We start from the raw sequence: 14,669 nt of genomic DNA, 5'->3' as shown, positions 1-14,669 counted from the left end.
TTTATATTCTGCCACCGCCTGTATTCAAACTTTATGAATCTATGCAACACTGTAGAAATTGTGCTGTTACATTCTTATTTTAATGCCTATATGTGAATTGAATTGTATTTAATAACTATGAAACAGGAGTGTAATGTCGTTTAGCCTTATTCTGTGTTGTTAAATCATTTTTTTGATTTTATATTTATTTTTTTAAATTAAACAAAAAGGATTGCACCAAACACCATACAGTATGTTTTTCTGCACATCATGCCCTTATCTTTAGTGACCTACTTCTGATGTGTGTGTGTGTGTGTGTGTGTGTTGTGTGTAATGACATCCTATGTCTCTGGAGCATCCATCTGTCTTCAGTCGTCCATTATTGTGTGTGAGACAGTGAAGTTTATGGCACTGTAAATGCAAATGTTTCCAGTTTTATGACACACAAAGAGGCAGAGGGCGTGTGTGTGTGTGTGTGTGAGACTGTGTGTGTGTGTGTGCTTGCTCTCCTTGTTTACACACACACACACAGACACACACAATGCAAACCATTTGTTCTTTTGTGAATGGATCTTATTTGTGACGCGGTGTAGTGGCAGCAGCAGATCTTGTGTGAGCTGGTGGATCAGTTGTGCTGAGCTGCATCAGTTCTGAAATGTTTCATCAGAACAGGACACAGGGGCTTGTAGCGCTGATACGCACGTACTCGATAATTCCACCCCCTCCTTTCTTCTTCTTCTCTCGCTGCGTCTCATCATATGGCCTCGATGGCCGCGTACCATTTCGTGTTCTCCACCGATTTTGAATCCAGCTGTCTTTATTTATAAACCACTTTCGAAACACTTCACGGTAGATTCACTGTCCTGCACAGACATTAAAAACACAACATAGAAAGAATTGAAAGAATAAAGAAATGCAAATATGATGAAGGTGTCAGCTGAGAGTTTATAGAATAGTTATTGTATTTACTTGAGTTATATTGTATTTATCTTGTACTTAAAATAAGCATCTGCTGAAGGCGCTTGTTCCAAATTTATGGTGCTTGTACAGTGACAATAAAGGAATCTAATGTAAACAAGGAGAAGTGGCATTGCTGAACATTTAATGTGCCCAATAAGTGGGATGCAACTTTTGACGCCTGACTATATGCACGGTCACCATCTGGTCTTCTATAAGCCACGGATGCAGAGATTGTTCTACACTGTCTGCAGAAGGATTATGTGCACAGACAGATACAGCAATGTTCTGCTCTTGTCCCCTCACGACGCTGAAAGCTAAACTCATTTTTCATTTAAGGACATGTTGGATACCTCAGGGTTATTGATATCGGAAGTTTTTTCATTCATCTTTTACCACTTTATCCTACACATGTGTGTTGTAACACCCTGGACAGGTCGCCAGTCCATCACAGGGACACATAGAGACAAACAACCATCCACATACCCTCACACCTATGGTCAATTTAGAATGTCCAATTTATCTGATCCCCAAATATACATGTTTTTGGTCTGTGGAGGAAACCGGAGAATCCAGCAAAACTTGTGTGTACTTTTACTCCACTACATTTCCTATAATTATCTTTGCTACTTGTTACTACCAAATAAAATCAGAAGAAGAAGAGTTGGTAATGGTCTCTATTTATATATCGCTTTTCTAGTCATGATGTCTCCGCTTTACACTACAGTTTTGCCATTCACCCATTCACACATTTCAACATGAGGTTAAGTGTCTAGCTCAAGGACACATATAGACCAGCAGAGCCAGGGATTTAACCCACAACCTTCCAGTTGAAAGACAACTCACCCTACCACTGAGCTACCATGGGTCAATCCTAACTCCTCACTTTTTTATATATTTTTACTTCCAAAACGTGATACTTGATACTTAAGTACAGTGCATGTCATAAACTTTTACTTAAGTAATATTATAAAAAGTAATTCAACTTCTAAGTAATTTTCTGGTAAGATACTTGTGATTTTACTCAAGTATCCCTTTAAGGTACTTTATACAGGACTGGTGAAGTCGATAAGAATCTCTCAAGCTGCCTTCCTGATGCAAGAACTCTGCAATGCACGGGATGCTATTAAGGGTTGAAGCGAAAAGGAACCTGGCCATCACGTCCCTTCTAGAAAGTACGTGATCCATCCACGTCTTTCGACGCAGTCAGCTCAGAGCAGTGGGAGGAGTTCCGTGTGGAGGTTATAAAATCGCCCACGCTGCGAAACCGTCGTCACCTTCCACCCATTCTCTATCAGGCGTGTCCCCCTCTCTGTCCTCGCGGCTGTCGGAGCAGTGGGCCAAACAACGACGCTAACACTGGAGCTTTAATATTAACAACGGGGTAAGTGAAAAGGAAGAAAAAAAAAAAAGAGTTAATGTTGATTTGAATTTGATTGTTTTGTTTCTATTCTGTATTAGTGCTGGATGAAAATAACAATAACAAAAACATTAAATCACCTATTGTAACGTAACGTTACGTTATATATAAAAAGGTAGTTTTCTAACGTTTCAGTTAAATATGTTCTACTGGTGTGCACGCGACTCCGCTCTCGTGCACACTGCGTTCATGTTAGCTGTTAGCCACCCTGCGGCTGTTATTGTCTTCACTCGTCACCGAACGTGTGGTGGTTTTTCTAGTTCCTCGTCTTTCCTCTAACCCCTGTACCACGAAGAGTTTATCTCCTCTGTTTCATTGGCTTTTTATTCGTGTACAATTTTCAGTTCTGTTTTAAGAAGGCGGCCCTGTTAACGTGTGCTGCTTGTTTTTACGGGCATGTGACGAGCATTGGCCTAAGTGGTGTTAGGTGCCGTCTGTCATTTGTCCATTTTCACCTACATTAAGTGTAAATTATGATATTTATTTGAAACTTCAGCTATTTTCATTTGTTATTTGCGGTTTTTGACTGTGTGCTGCGCCTGTATTGTATCCGCAGGGCTCCCGTTTCAAGCTGACCACCCAGCGCAGTGTCACCACTTGCGACTCTCTGAAACGACTCGGTGTTTCGGGGACGTGCAAATTTATATCCCGACAAAACCCCACCACTGCTGCCGCCGCACGCCCACCAAAAACAATCAACCCAAATCGAAGCAAAATGGTGCAAAATAAGATCGCAGAAGTCACCGGAGTCACCGGATTCCATCGCTCCTTCAAGGTGAGGTTTTGTCGCGGGGATTTCCGTTGGCACAGTGCAGTTGTCAGCATGTCACGTCTTCACCTCGCTATATATAAACATCATCTGCTGCTCTCCCACACCTCACGGCCGACACACGAACCATGTGCCTCACTGACACTTTCACACTCACTGGTCACTTTGTTAGGTACGCATGACTTTTAAATAAGTGCGTTAAATATTATATATATATATCTTTTACTTTCTCTTATGTGCACACCTTATTAGGTTTATTGAATGCACATCTCCATTTGCGTTTTGGTAATTTTAAAGTTTGGTAAGGTTTTCTAATCCGTTGAGTGCAGCAAGATTGCATACCTTAACACATGTATTTGTTGTTTTTTCCCTTAGGGTCAAAATCCCTTTGAATCGGATGACTTCACTAAAAATGGGTCCCATCTTATTGATTCATTTAATTTTGATTCCTCCCCAAGACATGGTGAGTTTATTTGAGTTATGTATATTGTCAGTGCAGTTTTTTTTTTCACATTTTAGTTTGTTTGGGTGCACACCTCATAAACACTCCTCTTCTTACAGACATGCCCTCCAGCCAGCCGATTGACATCCCCGATGCCAAGAAGAGAAACAAGAAGAAAAAGCGTTGCCGGGCAACTGACAGTTTCTCTGGACGATTTGAGGGTAAAAACTTTTTTATTCCACTACCATTAGCTTGCTGTTAATGGAACTAAAACATCTTTAGCAACTAGCAATGCTCTTTTCCTTATGATTTAAATAATATTTTCTCAACCTTTCTGCCACAGATGTCTATCAACTACAAGAAGAGGTTCTAGGGGAGGGCGCTTATGCCAGAGTGCTAACTTGCATCAACCTCATCACCAACAAAGAATATGCGGTCAAGGTAGGACATTCATACACACTCAAAGTGTATAGTTTTTGAAACAAATATTCATACTACATGAAGTCATTTCTCTCACTGAGTGTTGTTGTATTGGTGTTGCCATATATCACTTGCTTGCTGCTTGGTTTGATTATCAAGGCTGGAATTCAGCATGGAGATGATATCTTTCTAGGACCTTGCTTGGTGCCGTGTATTCTGTAATGAAAGTGGAAGCCTGTGTTGAATAAGATGGGAGCTAGGCTGTTGGCTGTAGGTGCTTGTTTGCCACCTTCAGCTCATTCTTGAGACCTTTATTGAGTAAATTTGTGGTTCTGGGACAGGATACATCTTCCTTCCTCTAGTTCAAGATTCTGGTGCAGATATCCGTAGGCTCTCATTTGTTTTGTGCGTTTCCATTTTCTCTGTGTGCACTGCAAGCAGGCACTTTTTGTTTTTATAACTAGTTAGCCAATCAGATGGCAGGGAGCAATGTACCCACCCCCTTTTTCATTACTCCTCTTGCCTGCAGAGGACGCTCATAGTGAGAACATAATGTACTGGCAACTGTTCCAAAACAAAACCCACAGAGGGGGGGGGGGGGTGCTGGGTGAGGGTTGTGACCCAGGTTGTTGACACTGCTTTGTTCTCCTGACTTAGTGCAGTTCTCTCTTTCTTTTTCCTCTCCAAATGGGGTGTGGATATGAAGGTGTGTGTCTCAACTTGTGGAAACTTCCTTGTTTGCTTTTATAATGCCTATTTCATCACCAAAAAGACATTGTGAAAGATTTGTCTCTGCTGACATTAAGAGAAATTGAACTGCTTTTTATTATTAAAGGTTCTTGGCCTCTACCCACTCATCCATTGGGACTCTGGGCTTAAACAATAATCTGTCTTGTCACATCTAATTCATTAAATTCTATTTACTGATGAAATCTCCTGAGGTTTAAAACAAATGGACACAAAGTTTTATTCCCCACTGAGCAAGTGTCCATATCATAGTGATTAATATTTTAGAGAAATGGAGAAACCGATTATCAGATGTGACCATGATCCACTGGTTGATTGAGTCCCAAGGGACTTTGTTGTTCTGGGGGAGGAGACATGAGGGTCTGACGCCATTGGCGGTCATTTGGGAGCTGGAGGGGTTAAGACTTCTGCTGCCAGATGTCCTGTGTCTACCCTCCCCCTCCAGGCAGGGAGAGTTGTATGTGTGGGCTCCTTGTGTTTTGATTGCAACATAATCATTAGCATCAAGGATGCACACAAGGGCTGTGTGCTTGCATGCCTATAAGGTTCCTAAACAACTCTTTTCTTCAGAAGAGTATTATTTCATAACTCTGGTTTACTGTTTGAACCTGCAGTGTGGCTAAGCAACTTGTTTTGCTGCCAGCTGCTGTAGTTCTGATATATGATTTGGATAAACCTTAAATGAAGCACCTCACTAATAACCATCTACCAACTTATGCTGACTTGCATTTGTCAGCGGTGTTTTGTTGATTCTTAATTGGTACGTCATTATCTGGGTGGGAGCGAGGTTTTTGTTTGATAGAGGAGAATGTGAGCTGATTTGGAGCAGTTTGTGCTGCTGACTCAGACAGCAACAGTGTGCAGGCTTTGGCCTCTTGTCTGTGCATTAATCCTAGACACGCACACACTGCAACTCTGGCCCCACTAGGCCTCAATAGCAGCTGTAATCCACCTACCAGGAAGAAAAACATGCACAGCCTCCCAAGCTGACAATAACAACCATGGCTGGAAATTTCAGGCTTCACTGTCAGCAGTCTGTCTTTTCGGGCTCTTTTTGGCAGGACATCATGCAGCTGGTGCCCCCTCAGTGGTTTATATCCTGATCACGCAAAGTCATATTTCAAGATAATTTTTGTTATCACAAACAATTCTGATAAGCTCATGATGTACTTATGACTCTTTAAGAGCAATTAAGATTTACATCTGGGTCACACACAGCGGCTAAATTTAGAGATGCTGTGTATGTTCCATTCCGTTTTGTCCCTGCTTTGGCAGGCAGCACTGAAAGTAGGCTGGACTGTCCTTGCATTTGTGTTGCTGGGTGGGACAAATGTGGGCAAGCTGGAAAAATGCTGGTTTGGTCTGGAAGGTTAAACGGTTCCAGGGAATTGCATATGGAGCATATAATCTCGGTTATGACGCTAGCTCTACAGTAAACACGGCCACAGGCAGGATTTTGTGGTGCAGTGTGAGGGGGTGGCCTTCACAAGTATAAGTATACTTCCTAAGTATAAGCTCTCACACTTGGGCTCAGTTTTTGTCAGCACTCGCAGCACTAACATAATTTCCTTCATCCTGCGGATGTGGAAAAACACAAGAACTGCAGGCTCATTTGTTCAGTGGCCCAATTTTAAAACTGTCGCTCAACCTTTCTAATGTTCTGTTCCAGATCATCGACAAAAGACCAGGTCACAGCCGCAGCCGTGTCTTCCGTGAGGTGGAAATGCTCTACCAGTGCCAGGGTCACAGGTAATTTACCTTTTGTCATATCCAGCTAAATATAATGCCACCCAATGAATATATAGTGATGGCTCTGCAGGCTTACTTAATTTGAGATGTATGTTAGTCAGTCATCCTGTACCATATCACAGAAATCACATGGCATTTTAAGTTGAGTATTACAGGACATACCTCTGGCTGACTCATGTGGCTTTTTTTACTCTTTTAAGGAACATCCTAGAGCTGGTGGAGTTCTTTGAAGAGGAAGACAAATTCTACCTGGTTTTCGAGAAGCTCAGAGGAGGTTAGTGAATTATAGCTGCTGCAGGATGCCTACATATACATTCCTTTTGGTTTTTTGTAGACTGTAATGTATGTTCATTTGTGCTGTTGGTGTAAATGGTGCTGATGTGCTCACATTTTCCATTTCCATTTTTAGGGTCAGTCTTGGCACAGATTCACAAGAGGCAGCACTTCAGTGAGCAGGAAGCCAGTGATGTTGTACAGGACATTGCCAGTGCTCTAGATTTTCTGCATAACAAAGGTAATTCCACTTGTACATTATACTAAACAAATAAGCCACTGTTAATGATTACAAATGAAGCACAACAACTGACCTGCTTGTTTTAATATGTATTTTGTATGACCAGAATTTTAAATGAAGAAAAGTGACAATTTGATTATTTTTTTTATTTTTTTTAGGAATGGCACATAGAGACCTGAAGCCTGAAAACATTCTCTGTGAGAGTGCAGTCAGGGTGAGTTCATTGCACCCATGTTTTTACTCAAATTGTTCAAAGGGCAGCTAATGTGCAGATAAGCTTTTGAGAAGTGACTTGAAGATTATAGTATGAACCTTGGTAATGATAAAGGACAGTTGAGAATCTGTTCCAAGAAGATGTTCTACAAAATGTATGGAAATTGAAAAAATGTAGATGTATTTGAATAATAATAAACTCTCATACCTTTACTAGATTTCCCCAGTCAAGATCTGTGACTTTGACTTGGGCAGTGGGATCAAGTTGAACAGCGACAGCTCACCCATCTCCACCCCTGAGCTCCTCACTCCTGTAAGTGCTGCTGCTTATCATGCTTATCTTGTTTGTTGTACAATTTAAACAACTAGTAGGGGAAATGCATGCTTGATATGTATAGCTAATCAAAGGTTGTAAATGATACTCTTTTACAGTCTTTCACATTTCCCAACATGGCAATGTTTTTCTTCCTAGTTGTGGATAAGAAAGCTGTACAACAGTCTTTATCAGGTCTAAGTTATTTACTGTTGGGCTGTCCTCAGTGGCGTTAGCGGCAGGTCAGCTCTCTGATTGGTCATGAGAAAATGCTGTTTTGTGGTCTTCCAAGGTTTTCTGAAAAGAAATGTCCCTGCATGGCAGCCTTTACTCCCACATTGTGCTGAATTATTTGCAACACTTTAACATACCTCTTAGTTTAATGCCTGTTGCTTATCAAAAACAAATATTTAGGCCCATGGGTTTGTTGAGTTGTGAGTCTTTAACCCTCTGTATTGTCACAACACAGTGAATTCTCTGAACTTTGCCCAGAAAAGTGGAATGTTTGCAAACTCAGAGAAATGGTTACAATTGAACTGGCAAGGTTTCTACTTGTGTCAACACATGGCGTCTGTTGGTTGTCTTTGGGCAACATAGATGGATCAGAGCAGGTGAAGGATTGTGGTTTAGCGAGTGTGGTGGTATGGCGGGGGGTTAAAAGGTTTCTTACACTAGTATCTTTGTCTTCTGGCAGAGGAAATAGAGAGCTCATCCTCTTACTATTTGAAGAAGAGTTTTGAAGCCTCACATGTCTAGTCTAGGTTAAATGAAGGGCCTTAAATAATTATGAGTGCAGTGACTGCTTGTTTTAGTTTATTTAGGATATTTTAACTACATCTCATATCCAAGGATTTTCTGTGGAAGAAAAGTTGATCCCTGGAGACAGGACACAGTGTGATAGCCATGAAATGTAGCAAGGCTGCAGGGAACACATTTTGACACTCAACGACATCACACGCCATGTCCTCTGGTATGAAGAAGTTACTCTGAAACCAAAACACACACGCGCGCACACACTTGTGCTCATTTCCCTTTTCTTCTGTGGTATGAAGAAAAAAACATCCATTCTCTCCGTTTAGTCTCCGCCCCATGGCCCCAACCACAGCCTGGGCTGGCCTGCTCTTTCTTTATGTTCTTTATACAAAGGCTGCGCATACAGCTTCTCGAAATTTTAGCCTCCCCCCACCCCCATACCTAGCAACTGAGATGTGATTGGACGGACAGAGGGAGGGGGAGGTTATTGGGTAACTGGTAGGGACAAATACCCAGTCTGCTCATGCGCTATGCTTTTTTTTTTTTTTTGTCTTGCTCACAGGAACAATGTTATCCCATTTTCATCTCACTATTGGTATTTTCACTCTGCCCCCTCTTTTGTGGACATTCCTACAGTTGTTGTGGTGCTGCTTTTATTGCAACACCACTTTATTAGTACCTGATTTAAAAAAACAAAACAAGAACCTGTCTGTTTACTGTGTTTGTGCCCTCTGGTGCAGTATCAGGAATGCAGAAAAGGAGAGGTACCTTTCGAGGAAAAGGCTAATTTAAATTTTCTAAGAATACCACACAAGTAACTGCCTGTCTGTCTCCTCAACATGAAGTAAATCTGAATGTTCACATGTCATGCTCATGTGCAGCAGTTGTAAACGGGTTGGAACTGTAACATGAACACACCAGCAACTGAAACACTACAGCAACCTCTGCAACCCTCATCCAGTCTTGTTGCGGGTACAACTTCACATAACCGGTTCACGTCTTGTAAGCCTATTCAGATAATCCTTTAGTTTACTTTACAAACAGCAAAGGTGTCTGTCGTCAGTATGGTGTGATTGGTCACATGGTTTCAGGAAAGCCCCAGGCTGCTGTTCCAAAGAATCCGGTGGTAACAGCTGAACAGTCTGTGGCTTAGCTTTGAAGAGGTTGTGACTGATGCAAGTTTGCAGCAGCACAGCAAGAACAAATGTGAGGCAGAAGACCCACAATAACCTATTCTCCCATTTTCTTATCTGTTGCAGTTTCAGTTGGTCCTGGACTTGTCTTTGATTAGTGTTTCACCTTTTGTAGCAGTTTTTGATAAAATGGCTAAAATACCTTTCAGGGCACCATAGGAGGCATAGTGTGTCATGTGTGGGTGGGACAGCTGTGTTTTGCCTCAATCCTGGGAGCTTGTCTGTAGAAGCAGCCACTCCAGACGTGATGTTGGTGGATACATGGGGGGGATGGGGTGTCTTTCTCTCCAACAGAAGCAGCTTTGTCTGAGATTAGATTCCTGTGCAGCAAATGTCATTACATAAGGGTGGAGGAGGAGTTGGGGGACAGCTGGGATATGGTACTGGGACACAATAGATGCCTGATAAATGTAAACATGCACATCCACAGATGGAAGGATATAGGACAGAAGAGTTTGCAGGATACACATTTTAAAGGGAAACAATGCTAATGTGCTATAATTCTGAAAGTACCTAATCAGTTAAATGATGATGCAGACAATATTAGTTGTTGATAAATCTCTCCCGACATTGAACACAAGTATACAATTCTTGTGAGTAGGGCAGCTTCAATATGTCTAATCAACAAACATCTGTGTTCCGCTGAACTAGTGACCTGCTCTTTTTTTTGTAGCTTGTATATAAAAAAAGGCTTTTCCAAGTTATGTAATTGGCAAGAACACGCTGCAGGACACCAAATCCTCTTTTCCCAGCTCAGTGTTTGGCCTAGTTTCTTCCTCAGCAATAGCTACATAACAAGGCAGTGTCAGAGCTGAGCCCATCTTTGCCATCAGCCTGTTTAGCCTGGCTTGTGCATGGCTAGATGGTCAGCACTGACTCACTGCTTCTTCTTCACTGCACTAACCTGCGTCACTTTAGCCAAGCTGTCCTTTTCTGTGTAATTGCACACAATGTTTATTTGTATCCCAGACACATGAACAAAAGCTTTGTAAGACATTTTAGATGAAATGGCAATGTACATAAACATGTGACTATGACATAGGCTCCCTCCAGCAAAAGTAGGCTGTAGGCCTTAGCACTTGAAATCATGAGGTATCAGCTGAACAAAGTGTGCACAGAAGCCTCTTTCTCTGCTGCAGTTGTTCATTCCTTTTGTTGTTGTTTTTTTATATCTATTATTAACTTGTTTTCCTTTCCTGTTTTCAGTGTGGCTCAGCAGAGTACATGGCACCTGAGGTGGTTGAGGCCTTCAGTGAAGAGGCTACAATCTATGACAAGCGCTGTGACCTGTGGAGTCTTGGAGTCATCCTGTACATTATGCTGAGCGGCTACCCTCCGTTTGTTGGCCGTTGTGGTGGCAACTGTGGCTGGGAATTGGGTGAACCCTGTCACACCTGCCAGGTAAAAATCTGATGTGTACTTGCATAGGAAAAAAAACTTATGAACCTTGTCCTTTCAGGCCATTGTAATTAATGGTAAATGTTTATTGTCCATTTCAGAACAATTTATTTGAAAGTATCCAGGAAGGAAAATATGAGTTTCCAAAGGAAGATTGGGCTCACATCTCCTCAAGTGCCAAAGACCTAATATCCAAACTTCTGGTTCGGGACGCCAAAAACCGCCTGAGTGCCAGCCAGGTGCTGCAGCATCCCTGGGTGCAGGGGGTAAGTCTAAATCCACTAAGACATTTCTGCATATCATTGACTAATGTTTGTTTTTATTCTGAGTTTAAATTTTATTTTTAACAAATGTCTGTATGTCATTGTCAGGGTGCATCTGAAACTTTGCGAACATCAAAATTGCATCAAAGGTGAGAGGACATTGAAGTTACAGTTTGATAACATTCTTAGATATAAAATATTTAAGTATCGACATTTAAAACTGTCTCTGTTGTCAATTAGAACCAGCAGTGCCAGGGATCTCACAGTGTTTGCTGACAAGGCCATGGCTGTGAACAGGCAGCTGGCGGAACAGGATGACATGGAAGATCAGCAGCAGCAGGAAGAACCATTCGTCATTACTGCTGCTGGCTCTTCAATGCGCCTCTCTCCTCCTTCCAACTCCAAGCTCGCTAGGCGCAGGCAACGTAACAGCCAGCTCAAAGGAGGGCCCGTCTCTGCTGCAGAGCTCTGTCAGCTCTTGGCCCCTCTGGTCATCGTAGGCGACTGTGCCTGAAACGGGTTCATCCCTGACCCCCATCCTTCCGTTATGATTGAAGTCCTGATCCAAGACTGCCCTGAACTGTCCCTCCCAGTTCTGGACACTCTCTCAGACTCTAGCTGGCCTTGATTCCTCTGCCGTTTAGGCTCTATGCCTCGCTGTAAATGGAGATGCTGCTTGCAGCACTTCCTCTAAATGCCTTCTGCCCTTTTGCAGCACTTCTTGAAGCACATTAGCCCAGGGCCTGCATATAGCAAACACACAAATGTACATGTCCGGGTTGGGGAGGGGGGGCCAGTTTATGATTTGTGAGAGAGGGAGGAAGAAGTATTTTTTTGTAATTTATTTTTTTTTCATACAACTCTGTTCAGAAGAAATCAGAACATGTATCTTGGAAACTAAGCTCAGACACCAAAGGACAACCTGTTGTGCTGCTCCCACGTTACAACTGGATCCACTGTGAATTAAGTTATCTGGAATGTTTTCTTTGTATGTGTACGCATGAATGGCCCATATGCAGATTCGTACAAGCTTATGCAATATGCCAAGAGGAAGGCTGTTCCTGCCTGAAAGGGATTCAGTATATGGGTATGGGAGTCAAAGCTGTTCATGAATGATGTGGTCCATTATGTGGCTGGGGACTCCTTAAAGTTTTTTTGTTTTCCTCCATTAAGGACAAATTTGTCTCATCAGTAAAACAGTCACTCTGTATAGTTGCTGTGCACTTAATGCTCCCAAAGCAGATAATTATTTGTTTTGTAACAATATTGTGAGAACTTACTGTTGCAATCATACAGTTTTGTTATAAGAATATGCCAAATTATCAGTGGCCACACATTCAATGTTAACGACATAATTGGACAAGTGTTAGTATTGACTTTTTTATGTATGGCTGCTTTAACAAAGACCTTCCTGGCTTGCTCTCAAATACACCTGGCATCTTGGTACAGGCTAGTTCTACAGAATCCTAAATGGCTAAACAAGTTAAACTGGGCAATGTACTTTCTTTTTAAAGAATTTGTCCCCCTGCCACAAGATTAACTTGTTGTTTTTTCCTTCAGTTTTTTCCTTTTTTGTAATTTTTCTACAAATCTAATGATGCATTAGATTAAAATCATAAATTGTCAGTAAAGGTTAGAGCTCCTATTAAGGGGTTGAAAAGCACATTTTGGCTGTTGTGACTGTTTTCTTTTGATCAAATATACATCACTTTTTTTTTTCGGTGTTCAACATTGTCTTTTTTCTAAAGGGATGCCCCCATTTCAAATTGATGACAATAAGAGGCAGATTTTTCTAAGGGGGGAAAAAAATAATTAAAAAAAGAGAAAACATTCCACATAAAGAAAAATGACAAGTCTTCCAAAGTTGTAGCTGTATTAAGTTTACTTTCATGTTTGAGAACTCCATGTTATTGTGCCACTTTTTTTTTTCTCTCCCTTTTGTATGGCTGTTAATAAGCTTCTATTTTCTATATGGTGACTTTCATGCAGGTGCTGTTCAGTTGAGGTGAAACACCAGTTAATTTTTTTTTTTTTTATGTTTTTAAAAGTTCAGAGTATGTGGTGTATGAGGTGAGAAGATGGAAAGTGTTTGTTTATTTGACCTGGAGCGTTCATGCCCAGTGAAGGCAAGTTCTTTTTTTTTTCTTTTTTTTTTGTAAAGAGTTGGCAATTTTTTTTGTTCAGATTAAGTTGATGCTCATTCTGAAACTGACAGGTTAATGGACTGGTGATGAGGTGGTCTCATAACACTGTAGCCATTTCGCAAAAGAGGCTTCAAGTCATGACATTTAATACATGATCCATCACCTACCAGTGAAAAGTGGGGGACTTCTGATTGTCCATGTTCTGTTGCCAGCACTGCAACAACGGTACTCTGGAAATGGTGTCAAAGGACCCATTGCTGATAATAGGACACTGTAATAGTTCTTAAAATACCTTTCTACAGATTCATCGTTATGGGGTTCTATGTCTTATAATAAGACTTACTTGAATTTGTGTATGCAGCTGTTCTTCTCCATTTGGGAAACTACTTTCTATCTGTAATCTCAAAGCATTAAGCTAATGATCAAGGCAATCTTTGGGTTTTAAAATACCTGTACACTTCAGTATTCTGCCTTTTTCTCCCTTTTGAGCATCAGACAAGTCGGTCCCTACTTTTTGATAGGGCTGGATATTCAGAAAAAAACAAAACTGCGCACACACATTGACCATACTCTGTACTATCCTCAATGATATGTTGGAGCTTTTTTGGTCATTACCATTTCTTCGTCGAATGGCGGTCGCCATTTGGACTGCCTTTTACTGGTGATAACGGGACAAAATGATATCCTAAAGCCTCACAACTTTTGTATTGTATGTCATTTTGATGAAGGGTTAAAATTCAGTCATTCATTCAAATGGACAGTTCACAAATCTCCCCACAAATTGAATGTAGCCCAAAATTATTTACAGTCCATCAACACTGATGAAATGTTTCATGGACCTGATTTTTTAAAAATCTAAAATAAGACCTCAAGCTTTTTGAGAATTGACACCTGCTTTAACCCAAATCACCCTAAACCAATTGTCTCCATTGGGAAGAAATTGGACATAAATTCATCCTTAAGTACAAAAAATATTTTTGATTTAAAATAAGCACTTTACTGTACCATGTGAATGATTGCAGTTCACTCAAGGCAACATTTATGACAGATGCTACAGATTTTTGTATGGTTTTTGTAAAAAAAAAATGCAATAAAAATGTTTCAGACTATACCGGCGTCCGTCTGATGACTGCAATGTTTTGGCTTTTAGAATGAAACCACAGAAGGCTGAAAACAACAGTGCCTCCTGTATCGCTAGTTGGATATTAACTGGCCATCTTATCACTTTGCCAAGGCTGAGGCCATTTCATCTGAGTCACTGCTGTAAATCCCTCTATCAGCAACACCCTCCCACATATCTGAACTGACTTTGTCACACATGTCCTTGGTAAATATGAGCTCAGTTGTCTCCTCACACTCCCTGAAATGTGACAGTAGCTTCACCTCATGACTATG

The 14,669-nt window shown here is 41.2% G+C and overlaps 1 protein-coding gene across 1 annotated transcript; it reads left to right on the top strand.

The window, feature by feature from the left end:
* Positions 1-2,163: 2,163 nt before the first annotated feature.
* mknk2b (MAPK interacting serine/threonine kinase 2b) lies at positions 2,164-14,383 on the top strand. The gene is made up of 14 exons (XM_058638194.1): positions 2,164-2,320; positions 2,913-3,131; positions 3,501-3,588; positions 3,687-3,788; positions 3,911-4,008; positions 6,404-6,483; positions 6,684-6,757; positions 6,893-6,997; positions 7,156-7,211; positions 7,428-7,523; positions 10,676-10,870; positions 10,969-11,133; positions 11,239-11,279; positions 11,371-14,383. Exons 2-14 carry the CDS (start codon positions 3,072-3,074, stop codon positions 11,642-11,644), a joined length of 1,434 nt encoding a protein of 477 aa, XP_058494177.1. The 5' UTR covers positions 2,164-2,320; positions 2,913-3,071; the 3' UTR covers positions 11,645-14,383.
* The last annotated feature ends 286 nt before the right edge of the window (positions 14,384-14,669 follow it).

The sequence above is a fragment of the Solea solea genome, chromosome 9 (assembly GCF_958295425.1).
Source record: "Solea solea chromosome 9, fSolSol10.1, whole genome shotgun sequence".
Taxonomy (NCBI): domain Eukaryota; kingdom Metazoa; phylum Chordata; class Actinopteri; order Pleuronectiformes; family Soleidae; genus Solea; species Solea solea.
Note: the sequence above shows the minus strand (reverse complement) of the source record. Positions and strands in the feature narration are given on the sequence as shown.

Excerpts from the sequence above, each read along its gene's own strand:
- mknk2b (XM_058638194.1), top strand. The coding sequence starts at position 3,072 with ATGGTGCAAAATAAGATCGCAGAAGTCACCGGAGTCACCGGATTCCAT. Across the intron at positions 4,009-6,403 it reads ACAAAGAATATGCGGTCAAG|ATCATCGACAAAAGACCAGG; the intron begins GTAGGACATTCA and ends GTTCTGTTCCAG. Across the intron at positions 10,871-10,968 it reads AACCCTGTCACACCTGCCAG|AACAATTTATTTGAAAGTAT; the intron begins GTAAAAATCTGA and ends TGTCCATTTCAG.